We start from the raw sequence: 19,124 nt of genomic DNA, 5'->3' as shown, positions 1-19,124 counted from the left end.
ACCCGATGGCACCAACATGCAATGGCCCAGTGCCCGTCACTTTTGCACTCTGGCAGGCTGCAGTCACTCATGGAGTTATTTATGTTGGAAAAGCCTCTAAGATCATGGAGTCCAATCGTTCCCCAGAACTGATCCATGCCACATCCACACAGCTTTTAAATCCCTCCAGGATGGAGACTCCATGGGCAGCTGTGCCAGGGGCTGGACAGCCCTTTCCATGAAGGAATGCTCCCTAATATCCCTGAACCTCCCCTCGTGCCGCTTCCTCTTGTTCTGCCACAGAAGGGACCAAACCCCACCTTCCAAGGTGACAAAGATCACAAAGGAGGGGACAAAGATCCCACCTTCTCCCCAAAGCAGGGGACAGCCCCTCACCTGTACCCAGCCTCTCTGAAGAGCTTTGCCACTGCTCCTCTCCCTAAGGTGTTCCAGCTACTTCCCACCAACACCACCACAAACCCCCGCCTCCAAAGGGTGACTGCACCACGATTTTCAACAAATTTTCTGTTGGACTCTGATTCCTTGGTTGCCCACAACATATCCAAGACCAGAACAAAGTGGCTGCCCAAAGGGATGAGGAGAGGCTTATCCACACCAATATTTCTGAGGAGTCTGGGTTGTGCACTTTATTTCAGGGCACTTTACCTCGTCTGGATCTGAAAGTTTGAACTCCCAGCCATCGCCCGTCCAGCTGATGAAGGATTGACAGGACTTGTCAGTGAGCAGTTCCAGCAGGAATTGCCACAGTTGGATGGGTCCACTGCCTAGAAAGACAAGGGAAACATGGGATATTAATGTCAGGAAAAGCACAGATCATTCTATCACAGCAGGGGAAAAATTCCCATGCAAAAGGTGCTCACTGAATAAAATAAAACCTTCTGTCAAAAACAGCCACGAGCAGCCACAGGGCAGAAGCCGAGCTGGGAGTAAAACCCTACAGGTAACAAAGCTTCCTATTTGCAGGAAGAGCTGAATATTCATGCCCTGGAATGCTTCACGTGGAGTTACATAAATAGGATTATTTTTCTGGCACACAAACAGGAGGAGTCACTGCCTTGGCACCCGAGCAGCACCGATCCCTCTGTGCCAAAGAGCCGCCGGCCACGGCTGAACTCCAGCAGACTCCACTTCCCGACCTTGACTCTTTGCTCTGTGCTGTTGATTGAGATAAGGGGGACCCAGGTACGAGAATTCCTTGGCCTCTTTCCAGGATGTGTTGCTGCAGGAATGGGCTCTGCCGGCTTGTGGGGAGGGTGAGGGCACACAGAGCTCCCCAGCCCAGGATCTCCTCGTCACCCCCTTGGCACAGCCTCAGCAAATCCATGAGGAACCTCCCTGCGGCTGCTGCTCCCCTGAGCCAGCTGGAGAGGCACGAGGTGATGTGGAGCATCCCATGCCACGGGCGTTCCACCTGTCCTGCCACACCTGGTCTCCATCTCCCCTCCAATCGCTCATTTTGGCCATCCCAGTTTGTGTCAGGGCACCCGCTGAGCGCCTGTGGCTGGGTTTGGCTGGAGTCATGCAGAACTTCTGAAATCCTCATCTCTTCCTTGGCCTTGAGTCCCAACACAAGGTAGAGGAGAAGCCCTGGAACTAAAATCTCTTTGATGAACAACTTCCAAATGTGGCCACACCCCAAATATTGCACTTAGCTGTGGGCAAGGTGTTTTGGCAGAGACCCTGCCATGGTTTAAACCTAGCTTGGAATAGATCACTAATAATGACAATAATTACAACGAGACAGCCGGAGGTGAGAGGAAATTATTTGTCCCACACAGAATTGCACAGGCTGGATCAGCTGGGGTAATCCCAGTTCTGACAGCACTGAGCAAAGCTTCAAGCAGGGAAAGAATGAGTTATGGGCTCAGGAAAAGGGATGGAGCCCAGCCCGTTTCCAGGAATGCCAATGGATGCTGTCCGAGCTGTGGCTGCAGGATAAGCCACGGAGGGAAGGGAGGGCTGCTCCCCTTCTCCACACAGTTTAAAATGACTCAAAAGCTGCTGGGGAGGAGGAAATGAGAGAGCTGGCTCCAGGACATGGGAATTGCTGTGTCCCATCCAGCCTTTCCCAAAATGTTTCTCCCCTGTTATCCCTATGGAACTGCTCCAGGGGTTTGTCAGTGCCAAGCCTGGGGACTATCACAGCCACAGGCAGGGCAAGGCAGGGAGCTCCTGGCTCCTTCTGCTGCAAATGGGAAGGGACTCAGCGGGGAAAGGCTCCAGCCCGTCACTCCTCTGGAGCTTGCCAAAATATTGACTCCACAACTGAGCTCTCCAGTAGAGATGGAGCTGGAATATCCATGCCAAAATGAGGGAGGAAATTCAGATGACGCCTTCGCCTCTTGCTGAAAGGGAAGAGCGAAAAGCCTGGCCTGAAGTGCCACCACATCTCCAGACTCAGGGCTATTTATAGCAGTGAGCTCTAAATGCAGAGAAAACACTGGGAAAACAGTTTAGTGGCTGTCTGAGGTCTTCCACAGGTGAATTCCCAAGGGGATGAGTTCTCTTGGCCCATCTGACCTTACACCAACTCCCCACACACAGCCAGGGAGCATCCAACACCCAAATCAAGTTAACAGTGACACAGCCCAGGGAGTCCAAGGCCAGGTCCATCCCCTCCCACTGATTTCTCTCCTACCCAACTGAAGAAAAAGGACTTTTAGTTGATTCCTTCCCCAAAATAAGAGGGATGGAAATTCATCACCTGGGTGCCCGGTTCTTGGGTGAGGAACTGCCCTCAAAACACCCCTGGGCCATCCTGGCCCTGTGCAGGATATTTGGAGGTTCCAGCCTCACTAACCCCAAGCCAATGGCCAATGCCATTCCTGTTTGGCTGCCAGCTGGCAGGGAGAGGTGTTGGGAAACCCAGGAATTCCTGCCCTCTCCTGCAAGCAAGGTAGGGCTCCTGCCACCACCCCCAGTGCCACTCTGCTGGGTATTTTGGGATTTCCAAGGAAGGGGTGTCTTCCTTGCAACAGGGATTCCCGGGGTCTATTCCGAGCTGCCTGCAGGACACGCGTAAAACCCCAAATTCCTCTCTCTGGACAGGCAGTTATGTGAGGAATGTGTTTATGCAGGGCTCCAGGCATGTCCCAGCTCCTGTAAACACCCCCTCCCTGCCCAAGGGGGAGGCAGCCAAGCCTGGCAGATGTGGCACCGCTCCGAGATGGCAGCGGGGTGGCAGGAGCCAAACCCCAGCACATGCCCAGGCCTGTGCCCCAAATCAGCGCTGGCAGGGAGGAGAACAGAGCAGGGAGCAGTGCTGGAGGTCAGGGCATCATCTGCTGCAGCTGTAATTAATGCTGGGTGCGGGATCTTCACAAATGAGCCACTCTGCAGCCAGCAAGGGGCAGGGAATACCTTCCCATAGGATTTCAAGGTGGCTCATGCAGCAGTGCCACTCCCCTCAGTGTCACAGGACAAGCAGGAAGCTTCTAGGCTTGTCCCTGCACCCCAAACTTCCTCATCCACAGGAGCTGGGAGCAGGGCCCATTTTCCATCCCTCCTGCTCCAACCCTTGCCCTCATCCCAGTCAGGGCTGGAAATCCCCATCAGGATGCCAGGTTGGGATCACTCCATGGTACAAGCACACACAGCCAGGCTGTCCCAAGACATCCCACCACGGGATCTGCTGCCTTGCTTATCCCAAAACAACCACCAGTTCCTGCAGCCTGGACTGGGATGCAGCTCCAAGCGTGAGGTGGAGGGGCACAAGGCAGCTGTTAAGGCATTGCTCCCTCCACACACATCCAGGGGCTTCCCAGAGCAGACCCAGCCCTGGCTGGGGACTGGGGGCAGCCCTTGCTCCACAAAAGACAAGGCGAGAACTCAGAGGGGTGGGGGTTCCTCCCACCCCACAGAGACCTCCTGCACCCACGGAGCTGCTAAAAATAGCACCCACAATGGGGGCCCTGTCTGGCCTTGGTGACACTGAACAGGGTCCTTCAGCAGGGACTGTCACAGCACAGGAATTCTGCAGCGTCAGGGGGAAAATATTCCTCTTGAGCCGGGTGACAGTCGGAATTGTGGGAACTGGGAGCTGCTGGCCGAGCAGGGCTTCCTCAGCACTGAGCTCTGATGGTGTCCCCAGAGCGAAGGGTTTGGTGTCACGCCATCCCTGTGCCATCCTTCCTTGGTCAGGACAGGTCCCCCACCTCCCCCCCAGCCTCTGGGATACCGAGCTCTGCTGGATGGGGCCGTTCCAGGGGTGCAGTGATGGTGGCACTGCCCTGCTGGGGCAGACGGGCACCACACGGGGAGGGCACAACCCCAGCCCCGACATCTCTCTCGGGACGGTTTTACACATCCACCCCTGCCAACGGCCTCTGTTTTGTTTCCCTCGGTTCAAACAAGAAGACAAAAAAACCCCACCTACCCCAGCGAGGCACTTCTGCCTGGTGCTCTGCGGTTTGTGGTTCCAACCCCACAAAACAAATGGCCCTGGCAACGTCTCCAAAACAGCCCCTGCCCCACTCACCTGCCCACCCTGCCCACCCCCTCTGATGGCACCACGGTCCCCAAAGCCCCAGAGGGCTGGGAGTGCTGGTCCCCATCACTCCCTTGTCACACCAGTTCCCACAGCTCCTCCCCAGCCCCCGCCTGGGCTGGTGCAGGCATCAGACACCGCAGAGCAGTGGAGATCTCCAAAGAGCAGGGGTGGAAAAGCAGGAGAGGACCCAGGAAGCCCCTTCCTTAGGGAGCAGCATGGCCACGATGACAGGCAGGAGAGCAGCCAGAGGGCCAGGCCAGGCCAGAGCTGCTTCCCTGCTGTAGCTCCTCTGCTCTCAGGAAGGGGGTGGTGGAAGGACTGGGCTCATGAGTGGGAAGAGACCCACACAAATCATCCACTCCAGCTCCTGGCCCTGCACGGGGCAATCCCACCCTGTGCCTGGGAGCACTGTCCCTGAACTGAGCCCAGGGGCACCTGGCAAAGCTCCAGGGGTTCTGTGAGCTCCAATGCCCCTGATGTTGGTCCTGCAGACCACGAGCTGCTGGGCAGCACCAGCTGGGTGTCTGGAGGAGACACAGCCAGAGCTGCTGCCCCCATCACCCCCCAGGCTGGAGGAGCCCTGGGGAGAGCTGAGCTCTGCCACGCTTGGGCAGCGGAGCGTGGGGCTGGGTTTGCTCTCGTCTGGCAGGTGGGGCAGGAGCCACTGAACCGGCTCCGGTCCCACCCTTAAGTCCCCACCCAGGGGAGCCCAGAAGGGCACCGAGCCCATTGGGCCCTGCCTGAGGCAAAAGCAGGCAGGAGCTGCAGGGTGGTCACCCCGAAGTGCAAGGACGGGCGAAGGGCACCACAGGAGCAGGGTAACAGCAGCCCCTGCATCCCAGCAGGGCCAGAGGAGCTGCAGAGTGCAGGAGGAGGGGTGACTGCATTCCCAAACTCCCGTGCCCTGGCTGCTCCAGCCCTGCAGGGAGGATGCTGCTGCTTCCAGCAACGCTGGTGCACAGGCTGGGGAAGGCAAGGACAGGCAGAGTGTGGCAGGCAAGGGGACAGGAAGGCACCTGCTGGCAGATTTTTGGGTGCTGATGACCACAGCACAGGGGGGATCTCGCCTGTGGAGGCTTCAGAGCAGCAGCACAGCACCAGGGGGAGGGGCAGCAGCACCTGAGCTGTCCTGAAAGAGACCCACTTTCCTTGGCACTGCCTCAACTTTCTTGCAAAACAGCAGCTGTGCTTTCACTGCTGGTCACAGATAAGCATCGCTCACAAACAGAGGCTGGGCAGGCTTCAGGCTGTGCAGCACAGGCAGCTCACACACTGCACAGGGCTCAGAGACACATCTGCCCCACGCTGCTGACAGCCAGGCTCACGGCCTGGGCAGCTCCAGCTCGGTGGAGGGAGAGTTCTGGGTGGGATAACATCTGTGAAGGAGGCTGCTCCTTGCTGATCTGTGGGATCAGGGCTTGGTGTGCCCCACCTCTCCTCTCCCACCCCTCTGGAACCCGGGCAATGGCGCTGCTGTGTGCTCAGTGATGTGGAGCAGCAGCTCTGGCCCACAACAGCACCAGCACTGTGGCTGGAAAGCCCTGGGGTGTCAGTCCTGCCCACCACAGAGCAAACAAACCCCACTCCTTGGCTGCCAACCCACACAGCTGCTCGAGGGAACCCAAACCCAGCTCAGCACTGAACAGCCATGGTGAACCAGCAAGGTCTGACCTCCTGCAGCCCTGCAGCACCAGGGGAGGCAGCACGGGCTGCAAACACCAACACAGGGCACACAGATCCAGCTGAGTTTATCCACCTGGTGCCAGGGCTCCTGCAGGATGCTGGGGGCCATGGGAATCAGAAGAGGCTGCAGGATCCAGCTACGGCAGAGCCCCAGGGAATGTGGAGGCAGAGCTGAGCTCACTTTAGCCCAGCTGGGCTCAGGCATTGCAGGGATCTCTGCCCATTCACACCAAACATGGCTCTGCTGCTGAACCAGGGAGCTTAGACTGAGCTCAGCTGAGCCAGCATGAGGTTTAGCAGTGAACACACATCCTGAGCCATCCCTTGCCTGGATTTCATGGATGCACTCTGTGTCATGGCAAAGTAAATAAAATCTGGCTTAATGTAGAACCTCAGAATCAGAGAACCTCCTGAGCTGGGAGGGACCACTGGGATCATCCAGCCCAGCCCCTGGCCCTGCACAGACACCCCCAAACCCCACCCTGGCCATCCCTGGAGCTCTGTCCAAAGGCTCCTGGAGCTCTGGCAGCCTCGGGGCTGTGCCCATTCCCTGGGGAGCCTGGGCAGTGCCAGCACCTCTGGGGGAAGAACCTTTCCCTGATGTCCAACCTAACTCTGCCCTGGCCCAGCTCCAGCTGTTCCCTCAGGTACAATTCAAGCTGCCCAAGCTTTGACTGAGCTCCAAACCCAGGTGTCCAGGGCCAGCCCTCCCTGCAGCAATGGAAACTGAAGTTCACCAACTCCTGAGCAAGAACATTTCTCCTTCAAAAAGAAGATAAGAAAATTGCATCAACCTCTCTGTGAGCAACCATGGCAACTTGTTAAAATAGGTCAAGATGTGGGGGCAGATAAGGCAGCTCTGAAAGGCTGTTCAGAGCTGGGTGAAGAACACATCAAACGCAAACGGAGCTTCCGCCAAAATGCACCTTCTCACCCCAAAACACGCCTCTGGGGCAGATAGCATCAGAGACCTGCTGGGGCCACCTCCCTGGGCAGCACAGAAACAGGGCCTGGTAACAGAGCCTGAACAACATTGTCAGGTCCTTAGAGGCAGCACAGAAAGCTCTGGGGATGGGGGATGCCATGTCCCTCTTCACCCTGCCAGGTCTAGCAGGGTCACCACGAGGTGGGTGCTGGGTGTGTCCTCAGGTGTGAAATGGAACCCCAAGGTCTCGCTGTTTTGGGTTCCTGGGCTGGCAGAGCCCTGCTCTGCTCCTTGGGAGGCTCCACCTCCCTCCTCAGCAGAGCCACCAGCAGAGCCCAGACTCCGAGTTCCTCTGCCCTGGCTGCCAGACAGCATTTCCTCCCCTGAGTAAAGTAAGAGTAAAGCACAGCAATGCACAAAAGGCTGAGCTGTTCCTGAGTCCCCACTCTGAGCTCAGCTGGCCCAGGCCAGACCTCCAGCACTTCTCAATGGGCAGCCTGAGGATGCTTTTGTGAACTGACACAAACCCAGAGCCTGGAGAGTGCCCAGTTCTCCTCCAGGTTGAAACCCAACACGTGCTACTCGCTGTCCCTAGGACCTGCCCTCACAGCAACCCTGCTCTGGCTCCCTTGGCTTGGAAAACCCAGGGCTGAAGATTCAGGGTCTGTAAAACGGCTCAGGGGACATCTCTGGAGTCCCTGCCTGCCAGGATCACCTGTCCAGGGACCTTTCCCAATGGCAAAATCTGGCTCTGCTGGCTTCAGTATTGCTCAGCAGCCTTTGGAGCAGGCAAACAGCTCCAGCTCAAGCATTTCCCAGTGATTCCAGATTTTCCTCTCCACATTTAAAGCCTCTCAAGTGAAACAACACAAAAATAAATAAAAAAATCAGGCGTTCCTACTTATTGATCCCACCAAAGTGCCTGGGCCAAGGGATTCTCTTCCCAGCTCCAAGAGGGGTTGGAAATGAGGTGAAGGAAAATGTTACTCAGAGCAAAGCGTTTGGAATTGTGCTCTGGCATTGCATGAACCCAAGTCTCCCCTTCCCGAAGGCACTGCTCCAAGGACAGCCTTTGGGGTGCTAATATTCCTTGGAAAACACAGGGCCCAGCCTCTGACTTCAGCTCCTCGCCTTTCTCCGGGGGTGGCTCTTTTGCACTCTTTTCCATGAGCTACAGCAAATGTGGGGGGAAATAGCCAGCTTGGGAAAGAATGCTCCTGATTTTGCCAGCACCGCGTGCCTCGGTTTCCCCGACTGTTCAAACGCATCCTGGGCTCTGCGTACCCAAAGCACTTCCAGGTGCCGTAGGGAAAGGCATTGTCAGGAGACAACAGGAATAAAAATAGGAATAAAAGGAGCAACTTGTGCTCAGTGCTCACTTTTCTCAGGAACATTGATTTCCATGGCAGATTTCCAGTAGAGAATAACCAGTAGAGAATGACTGCAGGTCACAGTCCCTCCTCTCCCTCCCCACCACATCCCCAAGCCCCAATCCATTCAGGAATGAAGAGCTCACTCGTATTTTCTATGGACTGGGTAGAGTCTCATTCAGCAGGCAGGGCCGAGCTCTTTCTAACTAAAGCTATAGCAACAAACCACTTCCTTTTTTACACTCCTAAAATTATCTCCCCACCTTTCCTCTCCCTCCTGCTCTCCCCACCCTCACAGAGGCTGGTGTCAGCCCCGAGATGAGCCGTGCGTGGGAGCAGACTCAGGGCCAGCCGCACCTCAGGATCTGAACCTGGTGATGATCTTTATCGGCACTAACTCTTTCCACCAGCTGGGGCAGGACAGATGTGAATGTGCAGAGCCAGGGGAGCTGGCAGGAGGCTGCCCCAGAGTTTCCTTAAGCACAGGGGAAAGCTATGGCACAGAAGGGCTGGAAAGGATTAGCTCAGCTTTAGCTGGAAGTCCCATCCCACCAAGTTTCTCTCCTTGGAGATGCCAGATTGCTGAAGGGCTGTCATAAACAGCCAGAGTTTCCATGGCCTATCACCTTCTCATCTATCCCAGTGCAGGGAACGGAAAATGTTTGGGATGGTTCTGGCAGCGCCCCATCCCTGCCTCACACCAAGGTACGGAGCAGAGCGGGGCCAGAGGGGAGAGGACCCGTCCCCACCACACAGCAGGGCTGGAGACGAGGCTGCTCCTGCCCCGGGGGGGAAACCACAACCAAGAGGCCACCAGTCAGTGTCACAGGGGCTCTGCAGCACCTCGTGTTCAGGAGCCAAAGCAGAGCCAGCTCCTGCCATAGCCAGGGCAGTGGAGAACGAGGCACCAAGGGCCCTGTGCCAAGGACCCCCCATGAGGGGCGTGAGCCCGATCTCAAAGGGGACACAGCCCTGGGCTGACCCCAGAGACACCCCAAAACCCTCCCCACACCCCTGCACCAGCCACACCGAGCTGGGGCAGCCCAGAGTGCCCCGAGGCTGTGCCCCTGGCCATGGGGAGGTGCCGGGGGCACAGAGGGGTTCCCAAGATCGTGCCCTACCTGTGTAGCCAGCCAGGGCAGCAGCAGGAATGACAGGCTTGTCCTTGTTCATGTCGGCCCGGTCCCGCACATAGTCCTTGAAGGTGCCCTTGGGCTTGTGGCTGGGCAGGGTGGCAGGGTAGTCCTCGGAGTCGAAGCTGTCGTAGGAGGGGACGCGCTGCAGGCTCTGGAAGGAGGACTGGCTGCTCCAGGACTGCGTCAGGCGGTCACAGCTGTCGTAGCTCTCTATGCTCTCGAAGGAGTCCTGGCCTCCCAGCTTACCTGGAGGAGGCACAGCAGGTGAGAAGGGCCTGGCCAGCACAGGATGCTTCACCTGTACACTCTGCAGGCACAGGGCAACTGATGCTGTGCCTTTACATCCCATCTCCAAAGTAAGCACGGCCCAGACCTGCAATACTTTTACCTTTGCCATTCAGAGCAGGGCTGAGCCCTGGAAAACTTCAGGCAGAAGAGCAAGGCAGAGAGAGTTGGGAAAAACCCAAATCTGGCCTCTCTACCCAAGACTGGTACCTGGGGCTGACTGGAAATGGTCCTTCATTTCCAAAAGGCAATGTCAGAAACATAATTCACTCTAGATATTCAAGGCTGAGCTCAGGAGCCTAAACATGGGCACTCCAGAACCTCTTTATTCAGAGGGTGGGGAGGCCCTGAGAAGCTGCAGCTGTCCCTGGATCTCTGGAAGTGTTGAAAGCCAGGTTGGACGGGACTTGGAGCAACCTGGGACAGTGGAAGGTGTCCCTGCCCATGGCAGGGGGTGGAACCAACTTAAAGGTCCTTCTCAACTCAAACCTTTCTAGGATTCTTTGATTTCTGTGATTCTCTTGCTGCTGAAGGATACTGGAGGTCTCCAATAAATCCCCCATTACATGTGCCAGCCCTATTCAAACCCTGCTCAGGCACACCCAGCCCCTTTCATTTTGATGTTCCCTCCCAAACAGCAGCCTTTTGCTGCCATCTGTTCCAGCCAGCCCCAAATCCCCAGCCAGCCCCAAATCCCCAGCCAGCCCCAAATCCCCAGCCAGCCCCAAATCCCCAACCAGCAGCAGGTTTGATGGAGGAGGAGAGCCAGTGGCTGAGAGCTCCAACAGCTTTTTCCAGCTCTGGTAAGGTGAGCACAGCTGCTCTGTGTCAAAGTCATTCTCTGGGGTATTTTTAGTCAAAGCCAGAGCATGAGAGGCCAGATCCTCAGCAGTGCTGATTTACACCCCCCAGAGCCAGCCTGTGCAGCTCTGCACTGAAACAGAGCTAAAAAAGGACCCAAAGAACAAACTGAAATTGCTGCCTCTGATCTCCCTCCTCTGTCGATTGCTCAATATCTTTCCTGACAAGCTACAAGCGTAACAGGATCATTCAAGTTCACTAATTTCCCAAACCCAGCTAAAAACAGCTGCTGGGATTGTGCAAGAGCTCCTGGAGAAATTTCCATTGGCAGAGTTACCCACAGCCTGGGCCCAGAGAGTAAATCCCAGAGGATGGGGAATGTGGAAGGGCGCTGGCACACGCCCCCAAATATTTGTTGTGTTGTAGTTTGAAGAGCACTTGATGTGAAAAGACTCAAGTACTGCAGGCCCTGCCCTGATTGCTGGCCTGGAACCACTGGGAGCTGGGATCCACTGGCTTCATTCTGCTGGGACAGCCCTGTTTCAAAGTCTTTTCTCTTTTCCTTTAGGTTTTTGAGGATTTCACACTCCAATCCTTCCCTGAATCCTCCTAAGGGGAACACAACGCTGCTCTGTGTGTGCATTAATTGGAATAACCAATTTCCTGAGCAGTCCTGCAGCACAGGCTCATTTAGAAAAGGAATTAAAATCCGACAGAGATGTGATTTCTGTCAATCCATTGGAAATCCATCTAAATTCCACCTAGCTGGAACAATCACACCCTGCACTTACTCAGGAGAAGCTTCAATGAGTTTGGCAGCCCCACTTCTGAAGCAGCCACCGTCACTGACAGGGCAGAGAGAAACAAGTCCCGTGGGACCCCAAAATTTCCTCCTAAAGCCCCACAGAAGGTGTCTGGAAAACCTTCACCCTGAGGTGATGCTGAAGAGCCTGACTTTGTGTCAGACTAACCTTGTAAGGTAAAGAGGGACATAAATAAAAATTAACCAGGCTCCGCCTTATATTAAGGCTTTCCCCTGTGCCAGGAGGATTTGTGTCTCCCAAAGGCCCTTCCATGGCTGAAATGCAGCACTGGTGTGAGCACAGCCTCTTGCAATCAGTGTTCAGATCTTTGCTACCAGCAGCATCCAGGGCTCTCTCTTCCCTCCCCTGAAAACATTTTAAGGTTTGCCCCTGAGAACAGCTGCAAAAACCTCCCTGAACCACCACACTGTGAGAATGATGAAATCACCTGTGTTAAAGAAAAGGTCAGAAAAGGGAAAGACACTGCTGAAATTTAGGCAGAAAAACAACCCCAAAAAGAGAAGTTTACCCAAAATTAAAACCCTGCTGCCCTTCTGGCTCACATCACCTCTCTCAGGAGAGGCAAGAACACGAGTAACAACTTTCCTGTAATTGGCTCTCCCAGCTTGGAAAAAGAGTGAGAAAGTTCAAATGAGCTGCACGTGCGCTGCAGCCCTGGAGAGCAGCTCTGCCTTTCCTGGGAAGGCAGCTCATCCTCTGCTGTCTGGATAAATGGGTTTAACTGCTCCACATCAAACCTGGCTCACAGCAACACGTCACTGTAATGAATTCTGTGCCTGGGGACACCTAGATGCCATTCAGGGGGATGGCAGGCAGGTCACATCTTTTCCCTGTGCCTCAGGTTTTCCTGATCTCTGGAATCCAGAGATAATGATCCCACTTGTGAGGGACTTTGAGCTCCATGGATTAAACTTTTAGCTTTGAATGGAGACAGAGCCACATCCCCAGCCTGGCATCGCTGATGTGCTCACAAAGCAATCAGACATGTGGGCCACACGTGCTCCCAATCTCATAACATTAATTGGGAAGGTATTTGAGCTCAGATCCTCCAAAGTGTTCAGGTGTTTAAATCCCACCATCTCAAACAGGAATCAGGTACCTGTGACTCTTTGGAGAGGAGCATTCGGGAGGGCCTGAGCTCTGCTGCTGCCTCAGCCCCTGACATCTGCACCTCGTAACAAAGCACAGAATTGGCTACAGCAGAATATTTCAAACAAGCAGCCATCAAATCCCTGAAACATAATGGATCAAGACTTTGGATCACAGAGTGCAAAACTCTTCAGAGCCTTGAACAGCAATTCCTGATGAGAACTTGTGAAGCATTTGTGAGGCTTTGCCTGGGCTCCTAAAAAATGGGATTTCTAAAGCTCAGCTCAATTTCACTCAGGCTCGACATCAAGGCACAGCATCAGAAACATGCCATTTCTGCAGATGATGTAAAAACAGGCAGGAAAGGAAAGAAAGACATTTCTCAAGTTTTCCCTGGAGAGAAGGGCGGTGAGGGCTCAAGGCCAGCAGGGAATCCCACAGGTGCTGGGAGAGGGCTGCGCTAGCACTGCACAGCTCCCTGGGCGTGCCCAGCGCCATTCCCAGGGCAGGGAAGGGAGAGCAGCAGGAAGCCAAGGCCAGCCCCGGGTTTCAGGCCAGCTTTACCTCGGCTGGCACGGCCCATGCACATGTTGTCCGGCGTCACCACCTCCTGCTTGATGGAGAAGTAGTCTGTCTGCAGCGAGTCCTGCGCCGGCTCCCGCAGCAGCACCGAGGGATAGTCGCTCTCGTACTTGAGGGACAGCAGCTCCTCCGAGCTGATGGGGTGCAGGGTCTGGTAGGACTCCGTGATGAAGCTGGGCTCCGAGAACTCGGAGGGGGGCACGCACTGGGCGTGCTCGATGCCATAACCTGGGGGCACAACAGGAGTCAAACCCTGCCCAAAACCAGCCCCGAGGAACCAGGGCATCCCCCACCCCCACCCTCAGGTGCTGATTTGGGAAAGGGTTCCAGAATCTACAGAGATGGGCTCTAAAAAGCGCAGCAGTTTAGGAAAATAAGAAGTGCCCCAGCCATCCTCAATGTGCATTGCACCAAACTCCTCCCAGGGGAGCTGCCAGACAGAAAAAGCTGGAAAATCCTGGGGAGTGGAGTCTCAGCAAAAGAGCAACAGGGCAAAAATCTTTCATTGATGGCTGGGAAAGGTGAATCCCTTCCAGAGCCACCTCTCCCTGGTGCCAGAGCCTGGAGTCCCAATCCACAGAATCGTGGAATCCCAGAAGGTTTTGGATTGGAAGGGAATTTAAAGCTCATCCAGTCCCACCCCTGCCATGGGCGGGGACACCTTCCACTACCCCAGGCTGCTCCAAGCCCTGTCCAGCCTGGCCTGGGACAATTCCAGGGATGGAGAGTCCACAGCTGCTCTGGGCACCCTGTGCCAGGGCCTCCCCACCCTCACAGCAAAGGATTTCTCCCTCACACCTCATTTAAATCTCTTCAGGTCAGTTAGGCTTTCTGCTGGTTCATGAAATGTCTCCCAGATTTCCACTGCCCTTAAAGAACACCTCCAAAGCAATGGGAAGTGCAGGAGTGCAGGTGGAGACTCAGCCCATTCCTTGCTAGGATCCTCCCTGGCAATCCAGAATGAAGCCTTCTCTCCCCATTTCCTCCCTTTTTTAACAGATTTTTTACAATTCCCAATACTCAGGTGTGCCGAGGCTGCTTTCAAAGTCTGCTGAGCAACAGCTTCAAACAAATAGTGCTTAAAAAAGTCAGATTCTGGCACGCAAGGCAGCCACCAGAAAATACAGAAAGCTTCCAAATCAACCCTAAACCCTTGCAAAAACAGTATCACCCTTTGCATGGTGCAGTCCCATTGTAGTGCAGACAAATCTCTGCTAAAAGGTGCTTCCAGGCACGATAATGGTGATAATTGACATTGCTAATTGAGACTTACTAATGAAGTAGTCTGAGGTGTAGCGGGACTCGGGGTACGTGGTGTTCACTCCGTTTGCTGGGTATGGTTTCACCTCTTCTGCAAGGAGGAAAGGAAGGGAATGTCACCAGTCTGAAGGCACACAGAGCTGTGACACAGAGAGCCCTGAACTTCCCAAAATCTCCTCCCCAGGTTAAACTGGGACGTTCTGAGCAACAGAAATGAATTCAGAGCTGAAATCCCACAGAAACCTGGCTCCTTTGGGAATTCCTGCTGCAGGTATGGCCAAACTTAAACAAAACCAACCTGGCCCAAACAGCAACAGCTTTCTGACTCAGGGCTCCAGGAGGCTCTGAGCTCCCAGCTGCATCATTTCCTTGCTTGCCTCAGGTTTTGTTGCCTCCCGTTCTCCTGGGGCCTGCTGAGCACACTTCCATGTGTGAGCTCCTGGAAATGCTCCCCACACAAGGACACTTGTTTTCCTTGAAAAGCCCTATTTTTAGAGCAGCAGTAGGTGTGTACAAGGGAGCAGGTAACCCATCCCAAACCCAGCTCCTCTAACCCCAAATCTATGTGAATTCCCAGCCTGTGCAGCACCTGATGCAGGCAGAACATTCCATGTTCAAAACCGCTTTGTCTTGCTGTCCCTGACCCCGCTCCTGACACAGACTTCTCCATGTATACATAGTCAAAATGCCAATTTTCAGCTTTCCACAGGCATAACTCACTGGGAAAGAGCCTGGAGCATGTCAAAGCATGGATTCCCTGCTTCCCATGGCTTTTTCCAAGCGCTTTGCTCCTCCTGGGCTGCGCTGTATTTGCTTTCCCACGCAAAAGCCACCCTGCCCCTACCCTGAGCAGTTTTTCCGTGAACACCTGACTCATTCCAGCATGGCATTCTGGGCAGGGATACTGGGATGGGAGATTTTCTCTCCTTTAAGCAAACCAACGCCCCCGGGCAGCTCTGGGTTTGTGTCTGAAGCCGAGCACGGATAACGCACGTTCGCCTGTGAGGAGCCTTCATTCGGCCCTCTCCCCTGGGGATTGCAGCCTGGAAAATATTCCCTAACAAAATGGGGGGTTGTGCAAACACAGAGGACTAATGAGAAATGCTCTCATTATGTTCCTCTCCCCACAGTGTCTGCCAAGGGGCAGGGGGTGACCACAGAGCAGGGGAGAACCTTTGGCTGTGCTTAGAGTCAAGTGCAGGGCACTGCTGAGTGCTGGTAACTGAGGAGGTTATTTTAGGAAGAATTATGGAAAAATAAGCCTGAAAAACACCCAAATCCATGCAGGGGAAAGGCACCCATATGCTGTTTTTAAACCCTGGGCAGCCTGTGGTACGTGAGTCACGCAGTGCTCACAGGGGTCAGTGTCAGCTCAGGGGACAGCGGGTCACAGCCTGCCCCAGCACGACCCCGGCCAGCAGCACAGGTAAAGCCAAAGCCGGGCATTTCAGGGTTAAGAACCACTCCCAGCACCAACAGCCCCAGTGATGATTGTGGGAAAGATGGAGAGACAAGCTGGAACCCTGGCTGAGCCTGGAGACACCTGGATCTCTTCCCACATCACATCCAGGTGCAGAGGGAGACCCCCAGCTCCACCTGCATGGGCAGGGACAGCTCTGTTCTGTCTGTACAACACCAGCACAGCCCAGCTCTGCTCAGGGCTGGAGATGGGCCCCAAGATTTACAGGGAACCAGTCTTGGGGGGGAGGCTGGTTATTTCTTGGAAGCTTTTTGTTACTCACCAAATACCTCACTGAAAATGTGTTCAGAGCCCACCAGAGGAGAAAAGGCCCTGCTTGTACAAGAGTGACAAAGTCACCAGTGAAACCAAACAGGGAATGGAGACTTCTTGGCTCCCAGGGCAACACCAACAGTGTGAAGACACAGAAATTCAGCTCTATTCATTTTCAGCCTTTCAGAAGAGTTGCAGCAGGGACAAAGATTTTCATCTTCTTTGAAAAACTCCTCCCTATCCCAGGCCTTTGTACCATCAATACTGCAGTGTCTGAACACCCACATGGGTCAGTGCCGTCTGAGATGATGAAATTATCATTCCCACTCTGCCATAAATTTACAGCATGAAGTCCATCTCCATGTGTGGGGAATCTGCAGGATGGAGGTGCAAACCCAGCCCTGGTGCCTCAGTCAGTACCTGCAGCACATCCCACCCTCTCCAGTGGGCACAGCACAAAAAAGTCACAGAATTACAGAATCCTAGGATGGGTTGGGTTGGAAAGAACCTCGAAGACCACCTATTCCCAGCCATGGGCAGGGCCAGCAAGGAAGAAGGGCTGTGGGAAGGTGCAAGCAATGGCTCATTGCAAGAAGAAATTGGGCTGACCACAAGGTTTGGCTTTGTTTGGTTAAACTGCTCAGTGTTGATCCAAGCACTCCATGAAAAATATGCAAAACAAAAAAGGACAGACCAGATTTAGAGCCCCAAGAGCAGGAAAACAGCCTGGCCTGCCCAGAGCCCGGGAAGGGCCGTGTTTACCTTCTGCAAACCACAGGTAGCAGTAAAATTAGTAATGGGCAATTAACATCCATTTGTCAATGGTTTCCTGGAAGGAATAACTGTGCTCCCCCTCCCCTTCCTGCCACCAGGGTCAGTAGGACAGCACAGGGGACATTCCAGGAAAGCAAATAGCTCTGCAGAAAAAGGAGCTGGAAAAAGAGTCCAGGTGTACTGCAGCTCCTGCTTGTGGCTCAGGTAGAGGTGCTCAGCTCCTCGCCTGCTCCTCAAAAACCATCCCAGTGCTCCTGAGCATCCAGACATGGAAAATCAACACTCTAAATCAAAGTGTGAGTCCCCAGTCACTGACAGTTAATGCCCTGGATGCTGTCATGCAGGGAATGGCACGGATGGCTTCTCCTCCCAGAAATGCTGGTTCTGGGGATATGAAACACCCGGTTTTTGGGACATGGAACAAAGCAAAGTAGCTTCCAACCACCACTGGGAAATTTGGGTTTTCAGAATTTTGGCTGTATTCCTATACCCAGTTCCAGTAGAGGAAACAGTAAAATTCACAACAGGAGCTGAACAGGCCGAGGAAAAATGCTTTGGAAAATCCCACCATGGATTCCAGGCAGGCAGAGCGTCCCTGCCCACCGGGGATCCCTGCCAAGCAGCCGGCACAAACACTCTTTGAGGCACTGCCAGGATTTGCCTCGCCTGCTGCCGTTGGGATGCCTACTTGGAATCCTGCTGAAAAGCTGGGCTTTGCAAGATGATTTTCCTGGGATTAAAGCTCAAGGTGATCACCTCATGGTCTATGGAAAGCCCCAAAACCAGGCTGGCCAGGATGCTGTGAATTGTTCGCCCAGGAGACTCAGGACTCACCTTTCTGCAGGATCTCCAGATGTTCCCAAAGGATATCACCCACAAAGTCAGGTGCCAGCTCCAGGAAGCACTCCTTGCCCAGGGCACAGAGGGCAGCTCCGTTCATGCAGAACTTCTGGAAATCCACTTCCTTCAGGCTGAACTCGTTCACTGCCCACATCACCCAGTCCCGCACGTGCGTCTCTGTCCATTGCTGGGGGTCTGCAGAGGGATCCAGCAGTGAGCATCCCCAGGCAGCTTTCCCAGGAAAACGGGACACACACAGTGCTCCAGCCAGCCTGCATCAGCCTCATCCGTGCAGACTGGCAGCCCGCTGGCATCAGGGTGTGAGGAACACCATGCCCAGTCTGGATCAGCCTTAATGCGGATACATTTCATCCGAGGAAAAAGCTTTGGATTTCTTTGGGATTTCTAAAAACCCCATAACTTCTCTGACCTCCTTCTCCCACCCATTTCTCCAATTTTCTTGGTCTCTCCCTGTCACCAAGCTCTGGTAAAGGGTCCCTGCTGCTTCTCTGTTTAGTGGAGATGATTTGTCCACGTTTTTCCAGCTGAAGCTCCCAAGAAGCATCAGGTGGTGTTTGGAAGGCAATGCCACCCGAGGAGAGACAAAGGGGGAGATGGCAGACGGGGAATTCTGGGCGGCCTGGAAGGAGGACACAACCCCTGTGGGTGCCATGGCTGTTCACAGGAAGCCATGTCTTACCTTTGGGAATTCCCAGCCGCTGCTGCTCCTTGGCAAAGCCGCTGAACGTGGCTTTCAGTGCCTGGGACATCATTTCCTTGCTGCTGGGCGTTAATAGAGGCACGTCCGCACATTCCATGTCTGAAAGAAGCAGGAGAAAAACACGGCCATGAGGACACGGGACTGGGAAAGATGTCAGGGAATGCTTGCCAGGTGCACACAGTGTCACTATGCTTCTGGAATGTGCTACTGGATGATGATATCAAGGCCTTTCCAGACATCAGCCTGCTGGGCTTCAGCATTCCAGGTGTGTCTGGAGCCTGGGAAATGGCTCAGCAGCTCCAGGCACTGAGGAAGGCAGAGTCCAACAGCAGGGTGAGCAAGAAAGAGGGAGAAAAGCATCCCTGAATTACTACTCTGTCATCCCAGTCCAAAGAAAAGCAAGGAGAAAATTAAAGACTCCTAGAAAATTCTTCATCCTAGGAAGTTCTTCCCTGTGGGGGTAGGGAGGCCCTGGCATAGAGAAACTGTGGCTGCCCCTTCCCTGGAAGGGTCCAAGGCCAGGTTGGAACAACCTGGGATAGCAGAAGGTGTCTCTGCCCAAGGCAGGAGGTGGAATGGGATGGTCCCTTCCATCCCAAACCATTCCATGATC

General features: G+C 54.4%; 1 protein-coding gene across 2 annotated transcripts in view; it reads right to left on the bottom strand.

The window, feature by feature from the left end:
• Window positions 1–19,124, bottom strand: part of ETS1 (ETS proto-oncogene 1, transcription factor) — a 76,083-nt gene that overhangs the window by 2,352 nt on the left and 54,607 nt on the right. For both annotated transcript variants that reach the window (XM_088066849.1, XM_005528433.3), the window contains 6 exons: window positions 18,491–18,610; window positions 17,785–17,985; window positions 14,458–14,535; window positions 13,167–13,412; window positions 9,589–9,849; window positions 646–764 (listed from right to left, as the gene is read on the bottom strand). In XM_088066849.1, the coding sequence (XP_087922975.1) occupies window positions 646–764; window positions 9,589–9,849; window positions 13,167–13,412; window positions 14,458–14,535; window positions 17,785–17,985; window positions 18,491–18,610 (1,025 nt within the window). The remainder of the gene's footprint in view (window positions 1–645; window positions 765–9,588; window positions 9,850–13,166; window positions 13,413–14,457; window positions 14,536–17,784; window positions 17,986–18,490; window positions 18,611–19,124) is intronic.

The sequence above is a fragment of the Pseudopodoces humilis genome, chromosome 25, assembly GCF_049639895.1.
Source record: "Pseudopodoces humilis isolate 2021_Gansu_Grassland_sample_001 chromosome 25, ASM4963989v1, whole genome shotgun sequence".
NCBI lineage: Eukaryota > Metazoa > Chordata > Aves > Passeriformes > Paridae > Pseudopodoces > Pseudopodoces humilis.
This window is presented reverse-complemented; position numbering and strand designations above follow the sequence as displayed.